This window comes from Suncus etruscus, chromosome 6 (assembly GCF_024139225.1).
Source record: "Suncus etruscus isolate mSunEtr1 chromosome 6, mSunEtr1.pri.cur, whole genome shotgun sequence".
NCBI classification, from domain to species: Eukaryota; Metazoa; Chordata; class Mammalia; order Eulipotyphla; family Soricidae; genus Suncus; species Suncus etruscus.
Window position 1 is genome coordinate 71,586,800 of NC_064853.1, and position 26,283 is coordinate 71,613,082.

Here is a 26,283-nt window from a genome sequence, read left to right on the forward strand (position 1 = left end):
TGAGTAAAGGACAAATACTGGATGACCCCATTCATTGGTATAATAAAGTAAAGAACTAATCAATATTGAATCAGTATTGAACAAAGCCTTGGCCTTGTAGTATAAAACTAAGATTAAAAAACTGGAGTGGGGAGAGTTGAGGGGAATAATGAGATAAACTAGAAATAATATTAGGACATTAGTGGAAGGTCTTGGGCACTTTGCTGATGGTGAGTAACTGTACATCAAGACCATAAATGTTGGTATTGTTAGGAATATGTTATCTAAGCTATAATAATAAAATGAAAAAAAAATAGAAATGGGCAAAGATTTGAACAGATTCTCCACTGAAGATTTATGGATGGCAAGTAAGATGTGAAAAGAGAAATACTCAATGTGGTGCTTCACTAGGGAAATACAAATGAAAACCACAATAAAGTGTCACTCATAATCACTAGATTAGGTAAAATTTAAACAAAATTTACCAAAACAAAACAAAATTGATAACACCAAGTGCTGGTGATGATTCAGAACAGCTGAATTATCATATATTGTTAGTGGGAATATAGAAGGGTCAAGATATTGCAAAAAATTGAACTTAGACCCCCAGCTAACATCATGTACAAAGGTTTAATCCAAATGGATGAAAGACCTCGATATCAGACCCGAAACCATAAAATATATAGAAAAACACATAGGTAAAACACTCCAGAACGTTGAGACTAAAGGCATCTTCAAGGAGGAAACTGCACTCTCCAAACAAGTGAAAGCAGAGATTAACAGATGAAAATATATTAAACTGAGAAGCTTCTGCACCTCAAGAGAAATATTGCCCAGGATACAAGAGAAACTATTCACCCAGTACCCATCAGATAAGGGGCTAATCTTCAAAATATACAAGGCATTGACAGAAATTTACAAGAAAAAAACATCTAATCCCATCAAAAAATGGGGAGAAGAAATGGACAGACACTTTGACAAAGAAGAAATACAAATGGACAAAAGACACATGAAAAAATGCTCCACATCACTAATCATCAGGGAGATGCAAATCAAAACAACTATGAGGTACCACCTCACACCACAGAGATTGGCACACATCACAAAGAATGAGAACAAGCAGTGTTGGCGGGGATGTGAAGAGAAAGGAACTCTTATCCACTGCTGGTGGGAATGCCGTCTAGTTCAACCTTTATGGAAAGCAATATGGAGATTCCTCCAAAAACCGGAAATCAAGCTCCCATATGATCCAGCTATACCACTCCTAGGAATATACCCTAGGAACACAAAAATACAATACAAAAACCCCTTCCTTACACCTATATTCATTGCAGCACTATTTACCATAGCAAGACTCTGGAAACAGCCAAGATACCCTTCAACAGATGAATGGCTAAAGAAACTGTGGTACATATACACAGTGGAATATTATACAGCTGTCAGGAGAGATGAAGTCATGAAATTTTCCTATACATGGATGTACATGGAATCTATTATGCTGAGTGAAATAAGTCAGAGAGAGAGAGAGAAAGACGCAGAATGGTCTCACTCATCTATGGGTTTTAAGAAAAATGAAAGACATTCTTGCAATAATAACTTTCAGACACAAAAGAGAAAAGAGCTGAAGTTACAGCTCACCTCATGAAGCTCACCACAAACAGGGATGTGTTTAGTTAGAGAAATAACTACGTTTTGAACTATCCTAATAATGAGAATGTACGAGGGAAATAGAAAGCCTGTCTAGAGTACAGGCAGAGGTTGGGTGGGGAGGAGGGAGATTTGGGACATTGGTGATGGAAATGTTGCACTGGTGATGGGTGGTGTTCTTTACATGACTGAAACCCAAGCACAATCATGTATGTAATAAAGTTGTTTAAATAAAAAAAGTCATGAACTTGAAAAAAAAAGATATTGTGAACAACTGTAGATAGTTACTTACACACAAACCACAGTTAGTCGCAATCTCACTCCTGCATTATTTAGGCACAAGGAATTATAACATGTGTCCACACTTCAGCCAAATGGTGCTAATTACTCTTTTGTGTTCCCTCAGTCTAGGGAAAGCAGCCATCAAAGCAGTATATGAGACAGCAAAAAACTTGGTTCTGTTGTCATTAGTCATATTTTTGGTGTGATAACCAGCAATGTATTGGTGTAAAATTAATTGCATTTTTGAGGAGAGGAAAGAAATGGTGGAAAGTTCGTGATTCACTTAAGCCAATTAGGTAACTGTAGTTTACTTTGACCTGGTGATTGCTTTAGGGATGGTCAAGTGACCTTCTCTGGCACAATCAGATTTTCATTCTAAATTCACAACCTGCCTCGGCTAAATGGCTTCTTGCCTGGAAAAGCATCTTTCTCCTCAAGTTTAAGCAGAACTTAGCCTGCCCATAGAGCATAGAATTGCTCTCCGATTTATTTGGTCTAAATCTAGGGTTAGGAATCTCTAACAAGGTTAGTCTAAGGCAAGTGGCCTACCGATGGTACTGGGAGAATGTCAATTTTACTGGAAAATGATGGAAATTTTGTGACTGATCCAACTGAATTTGCCCCTGACCTTCATGTATGATTCTACAACAAATTCCTCTCTCCTGTTCCTTAAGAAACAGCATGAAGGGGCCAGAGAGATAGCCTGGAGGTAAAGTGTCTTCCAGGCAGAAGGACGGTGGTTCAAATCCCGGCATCCCATATGATTCCTCTTGCCTGCCAGGGATGCAGGGATGATTTCTGAGTGTAGAGCCAGGAGTAACCCCTGAGCGCTGCCAGGTGTGACCCAAAAACCAAAAACCAAAAAAAAAAAAAAAAAAAAAAAAGAAACAGCATGAAATATTCAAATATTTCCTGCACTTCCACCTGCACCTGGTCCTATGATTTCTCTCCATGGATCACCTGCTTAGACTTAGTCTTTTTGGGCCACACCCCGCGGCACTCAGGGGTTACTCCTGGCTTTGCCCTAAGAAATCACACTTTGCTCAGGGGACAATATGGGATGCTGGGAATCGAACCCTTGTCTGTCCTGGTCAGCCACGTGCAAGGCAAACTCCCTATCACTGTACTATCACTCTGGCCCACTTTCACTTTTTTTTTTTGTTTTTTGGGTCACACCCGGCGGTGCTCAGGGGTTACTCCTGGCTGTCTGCTCAGAAATAACTCCTGGCAGGCACGGGGGAGCATATGGGACACCGGGATTCGAACCAACCACCTTGGGTCCTGGATCGGCTGCTTGAAAGGCAAACGCCCCTGTGCTATCTCTCCAGGCCTCCACTTTCACTTTTTTACTTAAAATTTTTACATAAAATTTTAATGTATTAAGGCACCATAATTTACATACTTACTCATAGAATTATTTCTAATAATAATGTTCTAGCACTCTTCTCATCTCCAGTGTCAACTTCCCTCCATGAATGCCCCCAGGTTCGCTCCCTTCTCTCACAGCCTGCCTCCTTGACAGGGACATTTAAAGGACATATGCACACAACTATTATTACAGCATTAAGCATAAAAACTAGGCTATAGAATTAACTTAGGTGCCCAACAACACATGAGTGTATAATGAAAGTATGGTGTATATATACAAATACAAAATGGAATGTTATGAAACTGCAAGGAATGATGAAATCATGTAATTCACTGCAACTTATATGGAACGAAAGAATATCATGTTAACTGAAGTGAGTCAGAAGAAGGACAAATACAGAATGATCTCATTATCTGTGATATATAGAATTATAATAGGATGAGGGAATGAAAGGCATCAAAGGGGGATGCTCAGATTATCCTTGACCCTACATCACAGAAATGAGGACAATGAAGGTAAATAAACTCAGGAGAAAGTAAGAAGAAATAAACAGGAAGTAAGAGCCTTAAGCAAAATAGTGGTGTTGAAGTGTGGAATATGTTCTTTTCTGAACTATAGTTTCAACAATACATTAAGTATGAGATCTTTCTTTCACTTTCATCTCCATCTTCAGGGTGAAGGGCAGTTCCAAGATTTTATTTATTTATTTATTTAATTTTAATTTTTTTCCAGGCCACACTCATTTGATGCTCAGGGGTTACTCCTGGCTAAGCGCTCAGAAATTGCCCCTGGCTTGTGGGGACCATATGGGACACCAGGGGATTGAACCATGGTCCTTCCTTGGCTAGCGATTGCAAGGCAGACACCTTACCTCTAGTGCCACCTCGCCAGTCCCTATTTTTTTTTTATTTTGTCAACTGGTGGTGTGTAGATTTTTAGCCTCGCCTGTCCACCATTCCAGCATCAAGAGGAATCTGATGTTTCTTAGAATTGAAAGACATGTTTGTTTATATACAGTAAGATGGGATGTTTCATGGGTCTCTCATTGCCTACTAGGTGAATCACCTACTTGCCTAGCAGAAGATAAAGACCTATAATATTACATATTATAATATATCTGATTATAGCACAAGATTTTAGATGATCCTGGTTGGGCCAAGCACTAGTACTATTTATCTCTGATCATCATTGCTGTGTTAATGTTTCTATTCCTTGTACTGGCCCCAACTCCAATATTGAATAAAAGATACATAAGATCAAGGGATAATCTTACAAATGCAGTAATAATACCTGGAAGTCCCCTTTTTAATTTTCATTTCATTTATTTTTTAGAGTTTTATTTATTTATTTTTAATATATCTTTATTTAGGCACCATGATTACAAGCATATTTGTAGTTGGGTTTCAATTATAAACAGAATACCCCCCTTCACCAACGCAACATTTCCACTACCAATGCCCCTCCACCTCCTCCACCCCTGCCTGTATTTGCGACAGGCATTTTACTTCTCTCATTCTTCAACACTGTTATGCTACTTGTAGTTATTTAGTGTAGTTATTTCCTAAAAGCATTCACCACTCTTTGTGTTGAACTTTAAATTGTGAGCTGGGCCTTCTGGCCCTTCCAGCCTTTAACTCTATTTTCTCTGGGCCTTATTACAATAATGTCTTTAATTTTTCTTAAAACCCGTAGAAGAGTGAGACTATTCTGTGTCTATCTTTCTCTTTCTGACTTATTTCACTCAACATGGAAGTCCCTTTTTTTAAATCATAAGGTTTCCACTGGAAAGAGAATGGATTTCACAGTCAGCAGATATGGTATCAAAGCCAGGGTAACTCATTGTAATTCTCCTTCCTTTAGATAAATTTTACTAGCTTTAGTGGATGATAACAATTCCTTAAAATTCAGTGCCCATGTTTCTCAAAGCATTATATAGCATCTAATTTAGTGTCTGCGCATTAGAGAAGTGTAAGATATAGTAGATGTAGGGTGTTTTTGTTGTTGTTGTTTGTTTTTTTGGCCACACCCAGTGATCCTCAGGGGTTACTCCTTGCTGTGCACTCAGAAATAGGTTCTCTCACACGTGGAAATGAAAACATATACCCTATTCATGGATTGGCAGGATTAACATCATTAAAATGGCAATACTCCCCAAAGCATTGTATAGATTTAATGTGATCCCTCTAAAGATATCCATGATATTCTTCAAAGAAGTGGAAAAGCACTTCTGAAATTCATTTGGAACAATAAACACCTTCAATAGCTAAAGCGATCCTTAGGAAAAGAAATATGTGAGGCATTACTTTCCCCAACTTTAAACTTTATTATGAAGCAATAGTTATCAAAACAGCATGGTATTGGAATAAAGACAGACCCCCAGATCAATGGAATAGGCTTGAGTACTCAGAGAATGCTCCCCAGACATTCAATCACCTAATTTTTGATAAAGGAGAAAGAAATCCTAAACGGAGCAAGAAAAGCCTCTGCAACAAGTGGTATGGGAAGAACTGGTTAGCCACTTGCAAAAATGCGAACTCATACTCCCAGCTAACACCATGTATGAAGGTAAAATCCGAATGGATTAAAGACCTTGATATCTCAGACCTGAAATCATAAGGTATATCGAACAAGACGTAGGTAAAACACTTCATGACATTGAGACAAAAAGGCATCTTTTTTTTTTTTTTTTTTTTTTGGTTTTTGGGCCACACCCATTTGACACTCAGGGGTTACTCCTGGCTATGCGCTCAGAAATCGCCCCTGGATTGGGGGGACCAAATGGGACGCCAGGGGATCAAACCGCTGTCTGTCCTATGGTAGCGCTTGCAAGGCAGACACCTTACCTGTAGCGCCACCTTCCCAGCCCCGACAAAAGACATCTTTAAGGAGGAAACAGCACTCTCCAAACAAGTGGAAGCAGAGATAAACAAATGGGACAATATTAAGCTGAGAAGCTTCTGCACCTCAAAAGAAATAGTGCCCAGGATACAAGAGCCACCCACTGAGTGGGAGAAACTATTCACCCAACACCCATCAGATAAGGGGCTAATATCCAAAATATACAGGGCACTGACAAAACTTTACAAGAAAAAAACATTTAATCCCATCAAAAAATGGGGAGAAGAAATGAACAGACGCTTTGATAAAAAAGAAATACAAATGGCCAAAAGGCACATGAACAAATGCTCCTCGTCACTAATCATCAGGGAGATGCAAATTAAAACAATGATGAGATACCATCTCACACCACAGAGATTGGCACACATCACAAAGAATGAGAATAATCAGTGCTGGCGGGGATGTGGAGAGAAAGGAACTCTTATCCACTGCTGGTGGGAATGCCGTCTAGTCCAACCTCTATGGAAAGCGATATGGAGATTCCTCCAAAATCTGGAAATTGAGCTCCCATTCGACCCAGCTATTCCACTCCTAGGAATATACCCTAAGAACACAAGAATACAATACAAAAACCCCTTCCTCACACCTATATTTAATGCAGCACTATTCATAATAGCCAGGCTCTGGAAACAACCAAGATGCCCTTCAACAGACGAATGGCTAAAGAAACTGTGGTACATATATACACAATGGAATATTATGCAGCTGTCCTGAAAGATGAAGTCATGAAATTTTCCTATACATGAATGTACATGGAATCTATCATGCTGAGTGAAATAAGTCAGAGGAAGGGAGGGAGACGCAGAATAGTCTCACTCATCTATGGGTTTTAAGAAAAATAAGTCATTTTTGCAACAATCCTCAGAGACAATGAGAGGAGGGCTGGAACTTCCAGCTCATTTCATGAAGCTCACCACAAAGAGTGGTGAGTGCAGTTATAGAAATAACTACACAGAGAACTACCATAATCATGCAAATGAAAGAGGGAACTGGAAAGCCTGTCTGGAGTACAGACAGGTGGGGGTGGGGTGGGATGGAGGAAGATTTGGGACATTGGTGGTGGGAATGTTGCACTGGTGAAGGGGGTGTTCTTTACATGACTGAAACCTAATCACAATCATATATGTAAACAAGATGTTTAAATAAAGGGGAAAAAAGAAATACAAATGGCCAAAAGGCACATGAAAAAATGCTCCACATCACTAATTATCAGGGAGATGCAAATCAAAACAACTATGAGGTACCATCTCATGTCACAGAGAATGGTGCATATGACAAAGAATCAGAACAAGCAGTGATGGTGGGGCTGTGGAGAGAAAGGAACTCTTATTCACTGCTGGTGGGAATGCTGTCTAGTCCAACCTTTATGGAAAGCGATGTAGAGATTCCTCCAAAACCTGGAAATTGAGTTCCCATATGATCCAGCTATACCACTCCTAGAGATATATCCTAGGAACACAAAAATACAATACAAAAATCCCTTCCTCACATCTATATTCATTGAAGTGCTATATACAATAGCCAGACTCTGGAAACAACCAAGACGAATGGCTAAAGAAACTGTGGTACACATATATAGTGGAATATTATGCAGCCATCAGGAGAGATGAAGTCATGAAATTTTACTATACATGGATGTACATGGAATCTATTATGCTGAGTGACATAAGTCAGAGGGAGAGACAGATGCAGAATAGTCTCCCTCATTGACGGGCTTTAAGAAAAATAAAAGATATTTTTGCAATAATCCCCAGAGACAAAGAGAAGAGGGCTGGAAGGTCCAGCTCATGATATGAAGCTCACCACAAAGAGTAGTAAATGAAGTTAGAGAAATAACTACACTGAGAACTATCATAACAATGTGAATTAAGGAGGGAAGTAGAAAGCCTGTGTAGAATACAGGTGGGTGTGGGGTGGGGAGGAGGGAGATTTGGGACTTGGTGATGGAAATGTTGCACTGATGAAGGGTGCATTCTTTACATGAATGAAATCCAACTGCAATCATATTTGTAATCAAGGTGTTTAATTAAAGATTTTAATAATAAGAAAATGGGTCCTGGTTTGGGGAACCATATGGGTCGCTGGGGGATCGAAACAAGGTTGTCCTGGGCAGTTGCGTCCAAGGCAAGGCAAATGCCCCGCTGCTTTGCTATCACTCTGGCCCCGAGATGTAGGTTTTTTTTCATGTATAATTTGTTTCTTTTAATTTTTGTTTTTTCTCTGATAAAATTATTCATTTATTTCCAACATTCCCTATTTTACAAAGAGATTTCAAATGCCTTTCTGCTAATTTTTGTATCTGGATCCTCTGTGGTTTGCTTTGGTTGTTGTTTTGGTTATGAGTTCCATTTTTGCCATCATATAGATTTTACAATGTTGCATTATAAAAATTATACATACAAGAATTGATTAATTGTTAATTAATTAAGTGTTCTCCAACCCCTCCCCCTGCAGCAATTCTAAGTTCTTCTCTCATCTTTAAGTTAAAGGGATAAAATGGTTTTTGGGATCTCATCAAGGGCTCACTTGCAGTTCAGTTTTGATCAGTCCAATACCTAACTTCCTGTGGATGTACTCTCAGTTCTTATCAAGGTTGGATTTAGAATTAATGTTATCCTTTATTATCCTTGACTTCAATTTTAGCAATAATGTGGTAGATAGGATCAATGGAATAATTTTCTGCCTTTACTTTCTTTTTCCTCTAAAGATTTGGAGTGAGGTAGAGAGGAATACTGTATCAAATTTTATCAAGTACAGTATCATTGCTATACTTGCTAGTCTTCTACACTTCAACACCAAAAACCCACACTGGTCTTCCAAGGTTCACTGCTCACTTGGGAGGGGTTTTGCTCTTTGGAAACATGTTAATCAAGCTTATCTTAAAACCACATTTCTTTGATAGCCCCATATAGAAGCAGTATTTTTTTTTTTGAGCCACACCCAGCAGTACTCAGGGGTTACTCCTGGTTCTGGGCTCCGAAATCATTCCTGGCAGGCTTGGGAGACCATACCGGGGATCGAACCTATATTGGCTGCATGCAAAGAAATGTCCGTCCTGCTGAGTTATTCCTTTCTGCTGAGTTATTGCGCCAGCCCTGGAAGCAAGATTGCATATTATCTAGTTTTTGGTTACTTCAAGAGCTAAGAATCTTCTGTTTCCTAACTGGATGAAAAAAATTACCAAGAATGGCAGCTGCTATATTTAAATGTTAGAGAAGATGTCCTCATCCTGAATTATTAGTAGTTGGCCGATACCTTGTGGTTGTGTTTCATTCAGGGTAGTTGAATATGAAAGCTATCAGCTGGCTGATTTTCCAGGTTTTGCCTGGAGTATGTATGCAGCAAATGCTTTATGAGACCCATTCATATCTCATCTTTACTATGTCAGGTTCATCCTACAGCCAACTCCAGTGTCTACTTGCTTGTGGAGTTCCTCTACGTCCTAAATTCACCTTTATTCAGTTCAATAAATAGGAATATCTGAGAATTAACATCTGTGAGAACAGGTTTCAGTCAACATTGGTGAAGGTTGGTAGTTAAAACTCTGGGTCCCTAATCTCTGGGTGAGAGAATTTAGCAGCTAGGTTGGACACAATCTCTGATATGCCCCCAAAATCCAATTTTGCTTGCTAACATTTTTCTTGGATAATTTCCTTGTCTCAGTTTTCAAGTGGGTACATCTTGAGATCGCCTTTTTAATCAAACACATATCTTTGAATTATTGTTTATAGTCTCTTTTTATGAGAATTGCAATTGGAAATAGCTTTCATTTCAGATGTACAATCTCTCGATGCTGTTTTGGTTTGTGTAAAGGAATCAGCATATGAAGGGGAAACAAACCCATCAAGGAATAGATGGATCCCACCAAAACCATCAGGCATCTTTTGAGGATGCTGAGAGAGCTGATATTGGAGCTCTATATTGTAAATCGGAGCCATCTGTTGGCCTGTAATAACTGGAATATGAAAGTCAATATAGGACACAGTTAAAACTATTTACTTTTTCTTTGTGGTTATATCCTTAAGCTTTGAATGGTGGATTTAAGTTCATAAGTACATTGTTTTTTAAAAACTGGTATGAAGTTCCTTAGATATAATATGTGAAATACATTAGTAAGTCATATTTGGAACATGATATTCTCTGTTCATTGTTAATATATTTTTATTTTAAATGAATAAATATTCTGTTGGTTCACAGCTCTGTAAATGCCTTGAAGGGATGCCAGGAAATGCTCCATAAGCCACTTTCTAAGAAGCAATTTCCTTCTTGTCCTATAAAACCCTGCAAAGCACCTTTAGATGATCACCAAAGCACTGGGTCTGTTTGCAAACTGCAAATACAGCAGACATTTAATTACATTGAATTCATCAAACCTTAATTGAGACAGGAACTCAAACCTTACGGCTTAATTACTTTAATTTCAGATGGGTAACAGACTTGGTCACAAGCAGGCTTTCATGTTAGACTACATTAGAGAGAGGCCCACAGGCACCTGCTGGTAATTCTCACAGCCAAATGAAGGTTCGGGGCCACATAAATAATGGCACTAAGTGAGACCCATGATTGGATTTATTAATCAGTTCCATTCCCAATATCCATCCTTTGCTGTGAAGTTCTGCATAGGCTCCACTGCTTAGAAGAACTTCTTAATATGTGAATTTCGAAATATCTCAAGAAGCGAGGCCACTTTCATTTCTAATTGATTTTTCTTCTCTTACTCACCAGACAGACAGCACACAGGCAAGGATAAGTATTCTGAGACCCAGTTTCAACCAACATAGCTTCATTCTTATTTTCATTTAGAAGACCTCACTGACTTTCTATCTCTCCTCACTGTACATTTTGAAGCTCTTTCACTACTTAGTTTCTAGTGACCAAGCATAGAGTTGGAAGTAGGAACCCAAAGGATCATTATTTATTTATTTATTTTTCGTTTTTGGGCCACACCTGGCGATGCTCAGGGGTGACTCCTGGCTGTCTGCTCAGAAATAGCTCCTGGCAGGCACGGGGGACCATATGGAACACCGGGATTCGAACCAACCACCTTGGTCCTGGATCGGCTGCTTGCAAGGCAAATGCCACTGTGCTATCTCTCTGGGCCCAGGATCATTATCTTTTAACAGATGAAAAAAAGGGTCTAACTTTTATCCCCTATGTATATTCAGGAGTTTTGTTTTTATATGCTGAACATATGTTTCATCCTTACAGCAATACAAGGAAGCAGATATGCTTGTACTCATGTTCTCAATAAGAAAATTGAGGTTTTAAGAGGTGAAGTCATGTAGCCAATGTTCCATAGTTAGCAAATGGTAGAATCAAGATTCAAATCTAGCCTACTCTGATTCCTAAGTAAGTGTCCTTTTCAAAATAGTCTCTTGATTCCTCAGTAGAGATTTCAGTGATACAATAAAATCTTGAAGCAGAATGAGTTCCAAACCTTGGAACTCTTCACATGAGCAAGGGGTAAAGAAAACCAGGAAAGGGCAATCAGTATCATTCTATGGGATATTTCTAACAACACATTTCTTTCCATGGCAACATGAGATGAGCTTGGCAGAGTAACCACTATCAGCACTGGCAAAAGTTCCAGAAGAAATATGCACTGAACACAAGTGTTACCTTCATGTCAATGGTGAACTGCATTGCCATTGCATTTAAAAACACAAATGCATTCCAGTTATTTCATATGTAATTAGTTCCATGGAATGTTGCTAGACACTTTCCCATCATTAGTTTCATTTCTTCACATTATTTATTTCCTTCTGGGTTTGCCTCTGAATCAAGCTTAAGGTTTGGAAGACTAATGTACAAATGACAACACTAATAATATCCAGGCTATTATACAGCAATAATCATACTGCTAATGTGACAATGCTAATTAAGAGAATGCCAACAGCAGCGGTAGGCTCTTCTGCAAGATGTAACTGACTCTTCATCTCTGGCAGGCAGTAAGGGTTCCAACACAAACAAGATCCTTGCATGTGCAAATGGCACTAAAGGCAAGGGCAAAGAATTGTTTTAATTATTTTGTATTTTTTGGTAGGTTAAGAGGTGGGGGTATTACCCACAAGATCTAAAACAATAGCTAATGGACCAAAAGGAAGAAAATATTCTTTTTGGATAGTTAGGCAGAATTCAGTTGTACTGCATGAAACCACTGAGGAGGAGGCCTTCTCTGAAAGTACTATTATCTACCCATGGGCCCTGAAGCAGATTTCTTTTCTTTTTTTAAATTGAATCACCTAAATTACAGAGTAATTAATGATTAGATTTCAGGTGTACAATATTTCAAAACCAATACCTTCATCAAAGTCCACATCTTTCTACTACTATCCCCAATTTTCCTCCTCCCAAGCTTGTCTCTATTGCAGGCCCTTTTTTCATTTTCTATTTTCCCTTTTAGACACTGTGACTTACAATTCTGTTATTGAAGGGATATGATGCACATCCCTGACCTATTCCCTATCTCCACTCAGTGCCAAGCTTCCTGCTAAGGATCAGTTCTTCTTGGAGCAGTTTCTGATATGAACAAGGTGTTCCTCTGTCTTCCATTCAGCAGTAGTGAATCCATCAGTTCCCCCAAACAAATAAATCAGCACGAAGATGATAGAAGTAAAACTGGGTAGTAGAGAAGAGAATCCATGTGACAGAGTCCATCCCACATTGGAAGGAAACTCAGGGGAAATGCTGGATGCTCCTGGCATTGAACTGACTGAACAAAATAAAGTACTGAAAAGGAGTGTCGGTGAAAATTCTCACGGTTTTTTCTTAACCATTGGAACTTCAAGATAAACCTCAGTAGAAGGTTCTCAGGAGCTTTTCTTAACCATTGAAACCAAATGCTTCCAGCAAGATATTGCAGACTCCAAAGCCTGGGAAATGATTTGAAGTATCAGGCTTTTTAATGCTACAAGTACAGCATTCCAGAGTTTTTTAAGTTGCTTTACTAGGTGTTTTGACAGAAAGCTCATGTTTATTGTTTCTGAATAAAATTCCAACAAAGAATTAAGACATCAGACTTGGTAGAATGACCAAAGACCTGCCAGTACCATTTAAATGCTATGATGCTCCAAAGCCTTCTTCTTTGGTGACTTCTGAGAGACTTCCCAAAATAGTCATAGTGATGGGGCACAGCAACCCTTCACAGTGGACTAGTTTTCCCATCAGCATAAATTTTTTTTTAAGTACGCAAATCCCCTCATGACTGAGCTCCTAAGAAAGTCCACGTAAACCTGGAAATAAAAGGCTTCATCTTGGTAGAAAAGGAAATGTTGGATCCCAGAGTGTGATACCAGCCAATTTTTTTTTTTTTGCTAAAGGATAACCCTACAACCTAATTTCTCTGTATTTCCTGAGTATTTTCCATTAAGACAAGGCCATACCTGAACTACTTTAGGTCATTCTATTTCAGAGACGTTATAGTCAAGATAAATGTGACACCTTTAGTTTTGTAGCCTGAAGACTAGTTAATTATTTACATGGGAGCCCTTTACTCTGTCAACCTGGAGATCCAAGAATAGTGCTCAAGAGGTTCCAGTTCCAGTTGGGTTACCTTTCTGTGATTCACTGAGATTCTATGTTGAGGTAGTCTAGCACCACTGACACCAGGCTAACTGTGCTCCAGCATGATAGACATCATCTCACCTCCACGCTGTATTATGTCATCTGCCCCATGCAGTCTTACCTGCCCTGCAAAGAGTCCACAGACACCAATGATGCACAGGATGTTGAACACAGCAGAGCCCACAATGGTTCCAACGCCTACGTCGCCCTTGGTGATGAAGACACCTGCAAACATAGATCTGATGTCAGTCTGGTATTTGGACCAGTGGAACCTTACTGTGGGGAGTCAGTTTGATAATTTAAAAAAAAATGTTGGTTAGATGGTTCTCAGGATCTACAGAAAACAGCTGAGCAGCAGGGAATACTTCCTCATCTGCATTGGGTACAATCCCCTAGGAATTCAGGCTCTGGCTTTAGGATATGTTCTTACAGAGTTAAGCTCTTCTTTAATAAAATCAACAAGGCACCCACAGTGGGTTGGAAAACTGGTGTTCTGTTCCTTGGAGCCACCTGGTAGACAACCTGTTCATGGGAGGTTTATCTGTCCCTATGGAGGACAGGGCTGAGATGTTCCTCAGACATTCACTTACCTATAACTGATGTAAAGAGCTCTGGAGCCGAACTGCCTGCTGCCATGAATGTGGCTCCTGCTACATCTTCACTGAGGTTCAGGCGCTACAGAAATAAAAGGCAAGCTCAGGTGAATGGCACTCCTTCACTCTGATCCATTCTTAGTCTCCTGCTGCTGTTTGCCTGATTCTTGCTTAGCCCCATCTTTTTTTATTGCATATGTGTATGCAAGTGAAGGTTGTTGTACAATTATATGATTGTAACTCAATAATGAACAACTTTATCTGGAAGGGGAAAAAAGCCCTATATTTTGAGCAACCTTGTAACCACAGTGTTTAAACAAAAAATTTTTTTTGTATGCAAGTTGATAAAATCTAGGGAGCCCCCAATGCATGTCTCTTATTCCTTCCATGTTGCCAAATAGTCTTATTTTTAATTCTTTTCATATTTTTGGGGAGTCTACACCTGGTGATGCTCAGGGATTATTCCTGGTTCTGTACACAGGAATCACCATATGGGATAACAGGGATCAACCATGTGCAAGGCAAATGCCCTCCTGGCCGTATTGCCCCAAATAATCTAATTTTTATTTTAATTAAAAAATTTATTTATTTGCTTGCTTTTGGCCATGCCCAGTAATGTTCAGGGGTTTCTCTTGGTTCTGAGCTCAGAAATTATTCCTGGCAGGCTTGGGGGACCTTATGTAATGCTGTGGATTGAACCTGGGTCATTCGCATGCAAGGCAAATGCCCTATTCACTGTCTTATAGCTTCAGCCCATAATCTTAACTTTTTTAAAGAAAGTCTAATTTCCTGTTATTTGTCCCCCCCACATATCTTTCTTGGGCTAATTTAGGTATCAGGTTAGTCCTTGATTCTAGGAGGAGATGAAAGCTTTGAGGTGTAGGGCCATCCTCTCCTGAAACCCACTCTCCATTCTCAAAGCAGTTTTGATACCTTGGTGAAGGGAGGTAGAGTTTGAACCTGAATAGAAAGTGGGGACAAGCTCTGCCAAGAGATTTGGCACTACGATGTTGTCAGGTTACCTTGCTTGGCATCTGAAAAGTGATGTGCTAGAAGAAACAACTATATTAGAAGCTAGTTAACATGTTCAGCATTTTTTTTTTTTTTTTTTGCATTCAGTCTTGGCTGAGAAGATAAGACTGCAGGTCAGTAAAGAGCCAGTTTTCTGCCGGTGTCCTAGTTGAAAGAGAAGCAGTGATTTGGCCATGAATGACATGGCCCAGGAAGGGCACTTTCTTGCTCTGCCAGGAAGGGGCAGCATGACCCAGGCAGTCAGCAGTAGGTGGCAGGAGGAGCCTTTAGGGAGCTCAGAAGTAATTTGGGGTTCCTTAACTCTTGACTGGCTCGCCAAACTTCAAACAATAGTGCCAGGAAAGCATGTAATGGTACTTCAGGCTGAAAGGTGTAGTCAGAATCCAGACTCACCAAGAATTCCAAGAGCAGAGACCAAATACAGTGATCACATTCCTTAGGTAGTTTATCAAGAATTGTCCTGAAGGGGCTAGATAGGTAGTTCAGAAGTTAAGGCAGTTGTCTTGCACATGGCTGACATGGCTCCATCCTTGGCATGACATATATTCCCCATTCCATACCAAGCACTACCAGTAGTGAGCATGAGCAGAGATCAGGAGTCTTGAGCACCAGCAGGTGTACCCCTTATTCTCTGCTCTAACCTCTGCTGTGAGAAAACAGTTGCTCTGAGTCTTGCACTGCTATTCCACTCCTCTATAAGATATTAGTGTAGAGACAATAAACTAATGGGCTCAGCTCCATTTCCTCTCTCCTCATTCCCTCCATCTACCTCTTCCTCTGTGTTCTTCTCTTTCATCTCCTATTAAATTCTGACCTCTTTCTCTAAATACCTAGAATCACCAGTTAAAGTGATTCCTGCTTTTCACCATCTTTTTTCATCCACCAGATTGTGCTCATCCAAAGCCTTCCTTGCTGCCACCTGAACATTGATACAGTCAGATGCTGCAACCTGGGGTCTCCAGGGCACCCTCCATGCTGATTTACCTCCAGACTTTTGCTCAGACTCTTCTCTGAATTGCCACTTTAGGACTGGAGTGAAAATACAGTGGCTAAGGCACTTGCCTTGTATGTGACAGACCCAGGTTTGATGCATCCCATACTGTCTCTGGAGCACCACTAGAAATGATTCCTCAGTGCAGAGCCAGGAGTAACTCCTTAGCATCACCAGGTGTGACCCCCCCCAACCAAATAAAATTACAACAACAAACCATATTGCCACTGGAACTTTCCTTTAAATGAAAGCTCTAATATTGTCCCTGTATTAACCTGTCCCTGACCCACTGCATAATAATTTAGCTCTTCCAGGTTCTTTGAAATCATCCAACCATTACTTTGGCACTGTTTGGTATTCTCTGAAACAAGGGTGGCAACATCATGCTCTGTTCTTCCTATTTCCTTAGTAGCTCTCAGGACTGAGTGTTATACAGACAAAATATGCTCAGTAACACTGGCTGGAGTCCTGTTTTCTATCATTATGTCACCCACTACCCGAATTATTCCTCTGCTTCACTGGAGGCTGGCATGACTCAAAAAATCTGTACCCTACTTTTCCATCTTATCCAACATCACCCTCTGCTCCAGCCTGGCTAATGGATTCTCATGTTGCTAGTTTGATGGTTTTTGACATGTCTTGTTTGACCTGTTCTTCTTTGACTTAGCTTTGTCCATCTACTGGCTCAATAAACTCTCTCTCTCTTTCTCTATCTTTCTCTCTCTCACTCACCCAAGCAGTATTGAGAGGTGAGGCCTGGAGGCCACTACCAGTGACACTTGGTCAACTGGGCTAGACAGTACAATGCTAGGACCTGTGCATATAATGATGACCAATTCCTGTGGTTCTGGGGACCACTATGGCCAGCAGTGTTTGGGGGCTTACAAGTTACACCTGTCAGTTCTAAGAGACCATGGGGTATAGGAATTCGAATTTGTGTTTTGAAACATGCAGCACTCAGCTCTCTGTGCTATCTCCTCATTCTTTATTGGATTTTTCCTGTGCTTATGCACAATTAACCCTAGATCTAGTTGTCCAAAGTCTAGGAACTCTTGTTTCATACAAGGACAAACTGAGGGTCAACCAGACAAAGGGTTATTCAAAGCAGGTGCTTTGCAGACCAGAGAGCTGGGAGAGCCACTGGTTCACTCCCCAGATTTCCTTCATTTCTTTTTTTTTTTTTTTTTTTTTTGCCTCCATTGATTTTTTTCCTTGACGTTCCTTTCCCACTTTCACCCACTGATTTCAAGCATTAAATTATTTGAAATGGAGTAAGAATTTCCTGCCCTAAGCAACAGTCTATTCCTCTCTCAATTCATCACTCACAATAGCTGAAAACAGTAGCCTCCGTTTTTTTTCTTTCTGTTCATCCCAGCTTTAGTCTACCAGAAACCATGGGATACATAATATTAAATCATCAACAAGTGATTAGGAAATGTACAGTGGAGCCAGAGTCTTGGGTGGAGAAGAGTCCTCAATCACTGTGGATATTTCTATGATTCACCAATCTGGTGAGAAAGTTAACTTCAGGGCCAATGGATCACATGCCTCATAGGAGATAAAACATATCAGGTCTCTAAATCTATATCAATCCTGTCCTCATCTCACCCACCTTTTGAGACCTGTTTATTTCCCAGCCAACAGTGCTAGGCTATGCCATCATCACAGGACATTGGCCCAAGCAAGCACCTTCTCTTATTCCTCTCATTATTCCTTATTCATCTTCTTATTCCTAAGAACTGGTCCCAGTGGTAGCAGCAGGAGAATTTACAGGAATAGTTCTCCTTCTGCTGTGCTCATCCTTCCTCTATGCTGAGGGCCTCAGAGGAGGAAATGGATCTAACAGAAACATAGCCTGGTCCACCCAGATGTCTGAATAGAGGAAAAGGCACTGTTTTGAAGTATCAGGGCTCAAGTCCATGGCTGGGGAGGTTCAACTCAGTTCTTCACCCCTTACTATCGTTGTGACTTGGGACAAGGCTCTCAACTTCTTTGAGACCCAGTGTTTTGGTCTATAAAGAAGGAATAGTACCAGTTAGTTACCTAGTAGAGCTCTTGGGGGCAATAAAAACAGATGCCTGGGCATACTCACACCATACTTAGCTAATAAGGGACATATTTTTTTGTACATTAGGGATTCAATAAATTTTATCCCCCCCCAATAAACATTTTCTTTTCTCCATTTCTTCACCTTTATCTTTTTCTTGTTAATGAGTTCACTTATTAAGAAGTCCTCCCACTCCTACCTCCTTACTGGTATCACTGTTTTGGTAGATCTTGAGAACTGCCCAGCCTAAAAAACCAAACCATCTGGCCAATATTTCTGGGCTTAGCATCAATCTGACTGTCCACTGCACTCCTAACTCTGCACATAGTGGTTCTCATTTTTAAAAAATAAACCTCGGGGCCGGGCGGTGGCGCTGGAGGTAAGGTGCCTGCCTTACAAGCGCTAGCCAAGGAACGGACAGCGGTTCGATCCCCCGGCGTCCCATATGGTTCCCCCAAGCCAGGGGCGATTTCTGAGCGCATAGCCAGGAGTAACCCCTGAGCATCAAACGGGTGTGGCCCAAAAACCAAAAAAAAAAAAAAAAAAAAAATAAACCTCATGCAGTATCTTTAATGATATTTTATTACTCTCTAGTTGCTATTTTGAATGAACAGGTCTTAAGGTTTTTTGCAGTTGTGTAGCTAGGACACATAGTGAGAACAGTATGTAAAATTTTTAGAACAGGATATTAACTGCTGTACACAAAAGCTTTTCATGGTGAAGAGACAGTAGTTTGTTCTGTATGAAACACAAACTTGTGGAGTATGTTTGAGAGCACAATCTCAATTCTCAACTTCTCTTCCACATAATGCCACCCTGTTCTATGAGCAAATATCTCTGGACAAAGACTGCCATGTTCATACACTAAAGTGAGGCATTTGTTTAGCTCAGGTATAACCTCATTGACTTTCCTACTCCCGCTACCACCTCAGAGAATATTCCCTCACCTGCTGGGACCACTCTAAGACTCCATGTTGAATTATTCTGTTATCTTAAGAACAAAATTGAACAGACTTTCAGGAAATAGAAATAACTACTTCAACCAGGCTCTCCCCCCTCAAATTGGTTTTATTGGTATTATAAGCTCAGCATTATCTGGTACTTATTCAAAATGCAACTTCTGTCTTCTGCTGGCCCCCCAAGAACTCATGAATAAGACACCTAGGGGAATAGGAAACAAAAGGAATGGCAAAGTTTGAGAGCTACTATAAGAAACCTGGGATAAAAATAAAGAAACCTGGGATATAGGAGGTGGGAATGTCTGAATTAAAAATAAAATATAATGGAAAATTTTCAGATAAAGGAAAGTACATTTCAAAACAGACAAAGTGATGAAAGAGTCAAGAGAATGAAAGACTTGTAGATGTGCTGAAATTTTCTGATGAAAGAAACTGAACTTGGTATTCGACCTGGTGTTCACTGTGCTGATTTCTAAGAGCTACTTTCTTGGTCTCAAAACAGTTCTTTTATCTTCTTGCCTTTTAGGATTCTGATTAGAGCATTTCTGTGTGTCCAGAATGTGTGGCTGAGGACCTCATGAATCACTAAAGGAGAGTTTTGGGAGGAGAGGAATATGGCAGGAGGAAGTGAGAGGGAGAAGGGAAGATTAACATTTTAAAAAGAAAGAACATGGGAATCAACACACATAGCATCATGAGTTCAGTCAAACTGAGTGGGGGAGAGCTCAGCAGTGTGGTGTAAAGTCCCTGTCTTGAAATTCTATTTAGGTCTAGGACATTTTTTTCTGACATTGCCACTGTCCTGAAGCAGAATCAAGTTTGAATTTCCATCTCAGTTTCCTGGAGAGTCCCACTCCCAGCATTATTCAAAAGAGATGGAAGTCAGACCAGGTCCAATTCCTACATGATGAGAATTCAAGGCACATACCTCACAGATTTTTTCCAAGGAGGGGACAAAGAAGTCGTCACATACGATGGCCAGTGCGTAGAACATATACATAGCCTGGAAGAGAGGCAAGGAAAAGAGGTAAAGTTAGGATCTGGTCCAGGTTAGGAGGATTAGCTTTGCTTCAACATCATCCTTAGCCATCATGAATTTAGCATCTCAGAGTAAGTAAGATTGTAGTGCTTGTGAAGTCCTGAATCATCTCATCTAACCCCCTGAACTTCACTTCCTATACCTGTCCTCCCCTAAGGGTCTTTGTATATTCAGTTCCCTCTGCTCAGAACCTTTGCTAACTTCATTACATCATGCAGGTACTGATTCAATGTCAACATAATGAAGAGGTCTGAGACATTTCTCTGTCTTCCCATTTTTCTCTATTTCCTTATCTTGCTTTGATGCTTTTGACCAGGGGTGGCAAACATGTTCGACACAAAGAGCCAAAATTTTAAACTGTGAGAGTCAGAGAACCACACCACGCAGTGACCTGCCAAAACAGACTAACACTCACACAAAAGCATATCATTTTAACAACAATCTATTAAACACATATCGCGTTTTGCCATTTTGAGTGGGGGTAAAAATCCTGCAGTGATGGTGAGGGTGTGCTGCGTCCTCCACACTAAGAACTAACGGCAAGATGTGACCCAACATGTGCCATGGGTGCAGTTGTTTCCGAGGGATGGGAGACGGAAGGATGCAGCCTGGGGGCGGGACTCTGCAATCGGAGATCTCTCCTCAGAAGCAGCAGAACAAAACCCAAACTTGGCAAAGAGCCACAGTATACAAAATAATGATAAGAGGCAAAGAGCCGCATTCATTTTGGCCGGGAGCCGCATGCGGCTCGAAAGCCACATGTTTGCCACCCCTGCTTTTGACACATTATATGCTAATTAGTCCGTGGTCTTTCTCCCCCTCTAGAAGTTCATAGACTGTGAAATTGATCTATCCCAGTTAGTCCCAGCACTCAATACAGGGTTTAGCATGTGCTATGTGCTCAATAAATATATGTAGACTAAAGTAACCAATGTGGTCTTTTAACGAGTCACTCTCCTATTCCTCTACAACCTTACTTTCTGGTATTATACAACTGGGGTATCTTTTATAGTTTACATTTTGGCCATAAGTCACTTCTCTACTTATGAGACTCCATATTTCCTCTCTAATGAAACATTGTTCAGATTTCATGTTGGTTAATTTCTCAGAATCCTTTCTCCATTCCTTCCTTATTAGATCTGAAGTCGGGGTGGGGGGGTTTGGGCTACAGCTTTTGTGCTCAGGGCTTAATCTGGGTTCTATGCACAAGAATATCTCCTGGCAGTGCTTGGTGACCATATGTGGTGCCAGGGATTGAACCTGGGTCAGTTCCATGTAAAAATGCATTATCCCCCTGTACTATCTCTACAGCCCAATGGGATCCTATTTTTAAACCCAAATATACACCATTCTCATGTGGGTACCAATTCCTACTACAAGAGAAGATACTTGATCAATTAATGTGTAGCATTTCTCAATTTAGAGATTAGTTTACCGGTGGTGAGGATATAGTCTAATATGACCTTGACAGACAGTTAGAAAGGATTTTATAGTTCTGGCCTAAAAAGTCTGTTTTCTCTGACACTGGCTGTAGACAAGAAAGTTATAGGTCCTGCTTGCCCCTGGGAGATATGCTAAAAGAGATCTGATGCTAAGTTGACCCTGAGGCAATATAATGGTAATTCTGTCACTCATCATATGGGGTTAGAGTTCACCATGCTTCTGGATTTTACTGGCAAACTGGTCTGTCTGATTATCAGTTTTCCTACAAATCGCAGTTCAAAGCTTCTAATAAGTGTGGCTGTTCATTCTTTGAGTTTCACCATCCTAAGTGATGTCATCTTTCTTTTTTTTTTTTTTAATCTCTTTGCCTATTTCTTTTTAAGAACTGATCCCAGAATAGGGGCCTTCAGTCATTTGTACCTCACTTCTCTGAACACACAATGCAGGTGCATGATCTACCCAAGACATCAAAATCTTCAATTCTTGGCCATGTAATGATGGTCAGGCAAAAAAAAGATGTCTAGAAGGCAGAGGAGAAATTCATAGAGAAGTGTATAAGGCTCCTTATGAGATACAGCTACTGCCCAAATATGGAATTGTTGAAAAGTCTGTCTGAGAATGAGCTCAATGAGCAAGAAGCTATACTAAGAGCTGAGATAAAGTAGATGGCCATACAGACACACAAACATCCAGACATACACACATGTACACATATGCACACACACGAAAACTCTATCCAGCTCAGTCTACAATCGAAGTAAAATTTCCAATTTTATGAGCTGTTCATGTTGTTTTTAATTTAATTTTATTTGAATTGCATTTCTCTCACTGTAATTGTCCTCACTACCCCAGGGGCAACTCACACATGAAATAGATTTTTTGACCTTTGGCTTGTGATTGTTGTACTGAGTCAAGCTTACTCCCTTTGCTAGCTTGTTTCTTATTTCAAGATGTATGCTAGATAATTTAAGACAGATTATAAGGTTTCAAAGTGCTTTTTAATATTTGGTAGTTTGGAAACATGACAAGTATACAAAAATGTGTGCATTAAGGACATGCATTCCAAACTGTGACTCCCCCCAAATAAAACAAAAACAACAAAATAAGAAAATCTAGCTAGAGAGATAGCGCAGCGGTGAGGTATTTGCCTTGCAGGCAGAAGGATGGTGGTTTGAATCCCTGCATCTCATATGGTCATATCATAGGGGTGATTTCTGAACTAGAGCCAAGAGTAACCCCTGAGCACTGCCGGGTGTAACTCCCCCAAAAAATTAAAAAAAAAGAAGAAAATCTGGGGCTGGCGAGGTGGCGCTAGAGGTAAGGTGTCTGCCTTGCAAGCGCTAGCCAAGAAAGACCACGGTTCGATCCCCGGCGTCCCATATGGTCCCCCAAGCCAGGGGCAATTTCTGAGCACTTAGCCAGGAATAACCTCTGAGCATCAAATGGTGTGGCCCAAAAAACCAAAGGAAAAAAAAATCTAAAAAACACCCCAAGGAATGAATTAGATAAGCTATAATTCATTGAATACTGTTGAAATAATATAAATCTATATTTAATGAAAAGAAATAGTTTATATAATATTACTAAATAAAAAGTTTTATAAGTATGTACACATTAAAGCTTTTTTTATTGAATTATCTATACAGATGAGAATATACACATATATAAGTATATAAGAGAATATACACATATATAAGTATATAAGAGGTTGTATGGCAATTAATAAAAATGTTTTCTTTTTTGGTGGATGTAATTCTATATGCATTTTATAATTTCTATTGATATTTTCTATGTCTACCCTGAACTGTGTTCATTGTGTGATTTTGTTGTTGCAGAATATTTTAGAATATTTTTGTTTTGTTTGTTTCAGTGGTCAGGGGTTACTCCTGGCTCTGCGCTCATGGATCATTTATAGAGATGGTCTGGGAACCATATGTTATGTTGGGGATCAAACCCAGGTTGGCTGTGTGTAAGGTAAATGCCCTACCACTGTGCTATTGCTTTGGCCCTACTGTTCTTTTTTGTTTGTTTGTTTGTTTGTTTGTTTGAGTCACACCCGTTGACGCTCAGGGGTACTCCTGGCTCTGAGGTCAGGGAACCCTATGGGATGCCGGGGATCAAACCCAGGTCCATCCCGGGTTGGCTTAGTGCAAGGTAAACGCCCTACCACTGTGCTCTCACTCCGGCCCCTGTTCTAAACTTGTATGATCGCCGAGAATCCTGTGAATCTTGACACACAGAGAAGTCTCAACATTTACTTTCTATTGATTACCTTTTCAGAAAATATACAAATTATTTGTGAGTTTCATTTCTACGATAATACCAATTAAAAGAATAAATGCTATATTTTATAGCTTTGTGGATGAATCAAAATATAAGAACATTTAACATTTTCTTTGAAGAACATCTAAACACAGAAATTGGAATTCAGAGTAAACATCTGTGGATTAATCAAATAAGATTTAAATAAGATGTCTGTATCTGACAAAATGCACTGAAACAGTACAGGATGATAAATCATCTCTTCAAGAATATTCTCCAATATTAGATATTGATCCTTTTTTGAAACAAAAAGCTCCATATAGCACATTACAATTTGAATGCTTGAATTAAACGAGAAATAAATAAAACTGTCAGGTTTGTGTGCTTCAAGGGTAAAGAAAATAAGCTTTCAGATGTGTCCATGAAAGCCACCTAAATTCTGCATAAAGCATAAGGTTTGGACACCCATTGTCAAACATCTCTGGGATCTCAGAGAGGCCTGGCAGGCAAAGTGATTGTTTCTGATTACAAAGTCCTTCTCAGCCTCTGAGGATATACTTTCCTCTACTTACCAAAAAAATCAACCCAACATTCTAGCTCTCTGGCACTTCATTGGAAAAAAAAAACCAACAACAACAAACCAAACCATACGCTGAGAAAACAGACAGAAGAACCAGGTGTTGATTGGGAGTACAGGAGGGCTCTACATATGTAGAGATAGGGAATTTTGTACCTTCTGTTCACATATTCTATGATCTTAAAATTGCTCTAAAAATGATTTACTACTACTACTAACTACTGCTGCTGCTGCTACTGCTGCTATCACTACAAAATCTAGCACAAAAACAGAACGGACTAAAGGAATAAGACAAATATAAAAAAATCAAACTTGAGGATGCAGAAACTCTACTGGAAATGTGGTATTGATGGCATTATGCGATTTCTCCAAATATCTGAGGGTTGCATTTGATATCAATTTTATCATTCTTATATTTCCAAAGGCTAGTGGTACAGAGATAGTATAGGGATTAAGAACACTTGCCTTAATGCAACTCTCTATAATGCTACTCCAAGTACAACCAGGAGTGACCCTTTAGTCAAAGCCAGAAGTAAGCCCTGAGCACAGCTAGATGTGGCCCCATAAAAAAATATAATCCTCTATTTCTTAAGTCTAAAATAATATAATTAGTGATAGTGATTTGATAATAATATTAATGCAATTAATCATATTTGCCACTATTTATTGAACCAAGACTTTTTTGGGGGGGTTGGGCCACACCCAGCAATAATATCACAAGGATGTACCTCAGCTAACCTGCTGGAGGACTAAAGATACAGGGACCTGAGTTGAGGTATTCCAAATTGTCCCAGAGAGACTGCAGAGATCCGTGAACAAACAGCTTACTTCCAGATATGGGCAATTCTGGTTAAAAATAGCCAAGAGTAGTCCTGTTCAGGTGAATACTAAAGAATCTGGAGCTAAATAAATGTGAATTGTATGTCATTGACATTAAGAGGCCATTTATTAAACAGCATTACTGTGGCCATTGTAATAGACATAGCCATGAGGGAAAAAGTGCCATAGCAAAATAACCATGATAAGTGATGTTAAAATGGCTGATTTTTTGTTGTTGTTGTTATCCATTTTGAGTGTCAATAGTTGCAGATTTTCAACCATCTCTGGAATTGGCCATGACCATGAAACATAGTTTTATAAATGAGAATAAGAGACAGACTATGAATGTTGGTTCATTCTTCCTGCCTTGAACTTGGGTATGATGCCTTGACTGGTGGTAATTCTGGCACAATAATGAGATAACAAGAATGAAAATACACACCAGCATCCCTAAAAAGCAGCATCCTGAGGATGCACAGCAGTTGAAGGAATGATGGAAACCATCATCTTCTGGGTTTCTTACAAGGAGAGAAAATGAATTCCCTATTTTTCCTCAGTTGTCAATTAGTCAATTAGTCAGAGATTTCTCTACATGTTCCAATGTGTTTCCCAAAACACATAGGCACAGATGATCTATTCACAGTGTAAAGGATTGGATAAGGTTAGAGAAGACATTGGATAGGAAGTAGTTATTGAAAAAAAAGAAACTGGGGCCGGGAAGGTGGCGCTAGAGATAAGGTGTCTGCCTTGTAAGCGCTACCAAGGAACGGACCGCTACCAAGG

At 39.8% G+C, this 26,283-nt stretch overlaps 1 protein-coding gene across 1 annotated transcript in view; it reads right to left on the bottom strand.

Moving 5' to 3' along the window:
- Nucleotides 1–26,283, bottom strand: part of SLC24A3 (solute carrier family 24 member 3) — a 536,687-nt gene that overhangs the window by 131,512 nt on the left and 378,892 nt on the right. Inside the window, exons 4-6 of the mRNA XM_049774331.1 lie at nt 20,289–20,363; nt 14,329–14,413; nt 13,860–13,963 (exon numbers count right to left, since the gene is read on the bottom strand). Of these exons, the coding sequence (XP_049630288.1) occupies nt 13,860–13,963; nt 14,329–14,413; nt 20,289–20,363 (264 nt within the window). The remainder of the gene's footprint in view (nt 1–13,859; nt 13,964–14,328; nt 14,414–20,288; nt 20,364–26,283) is intronic.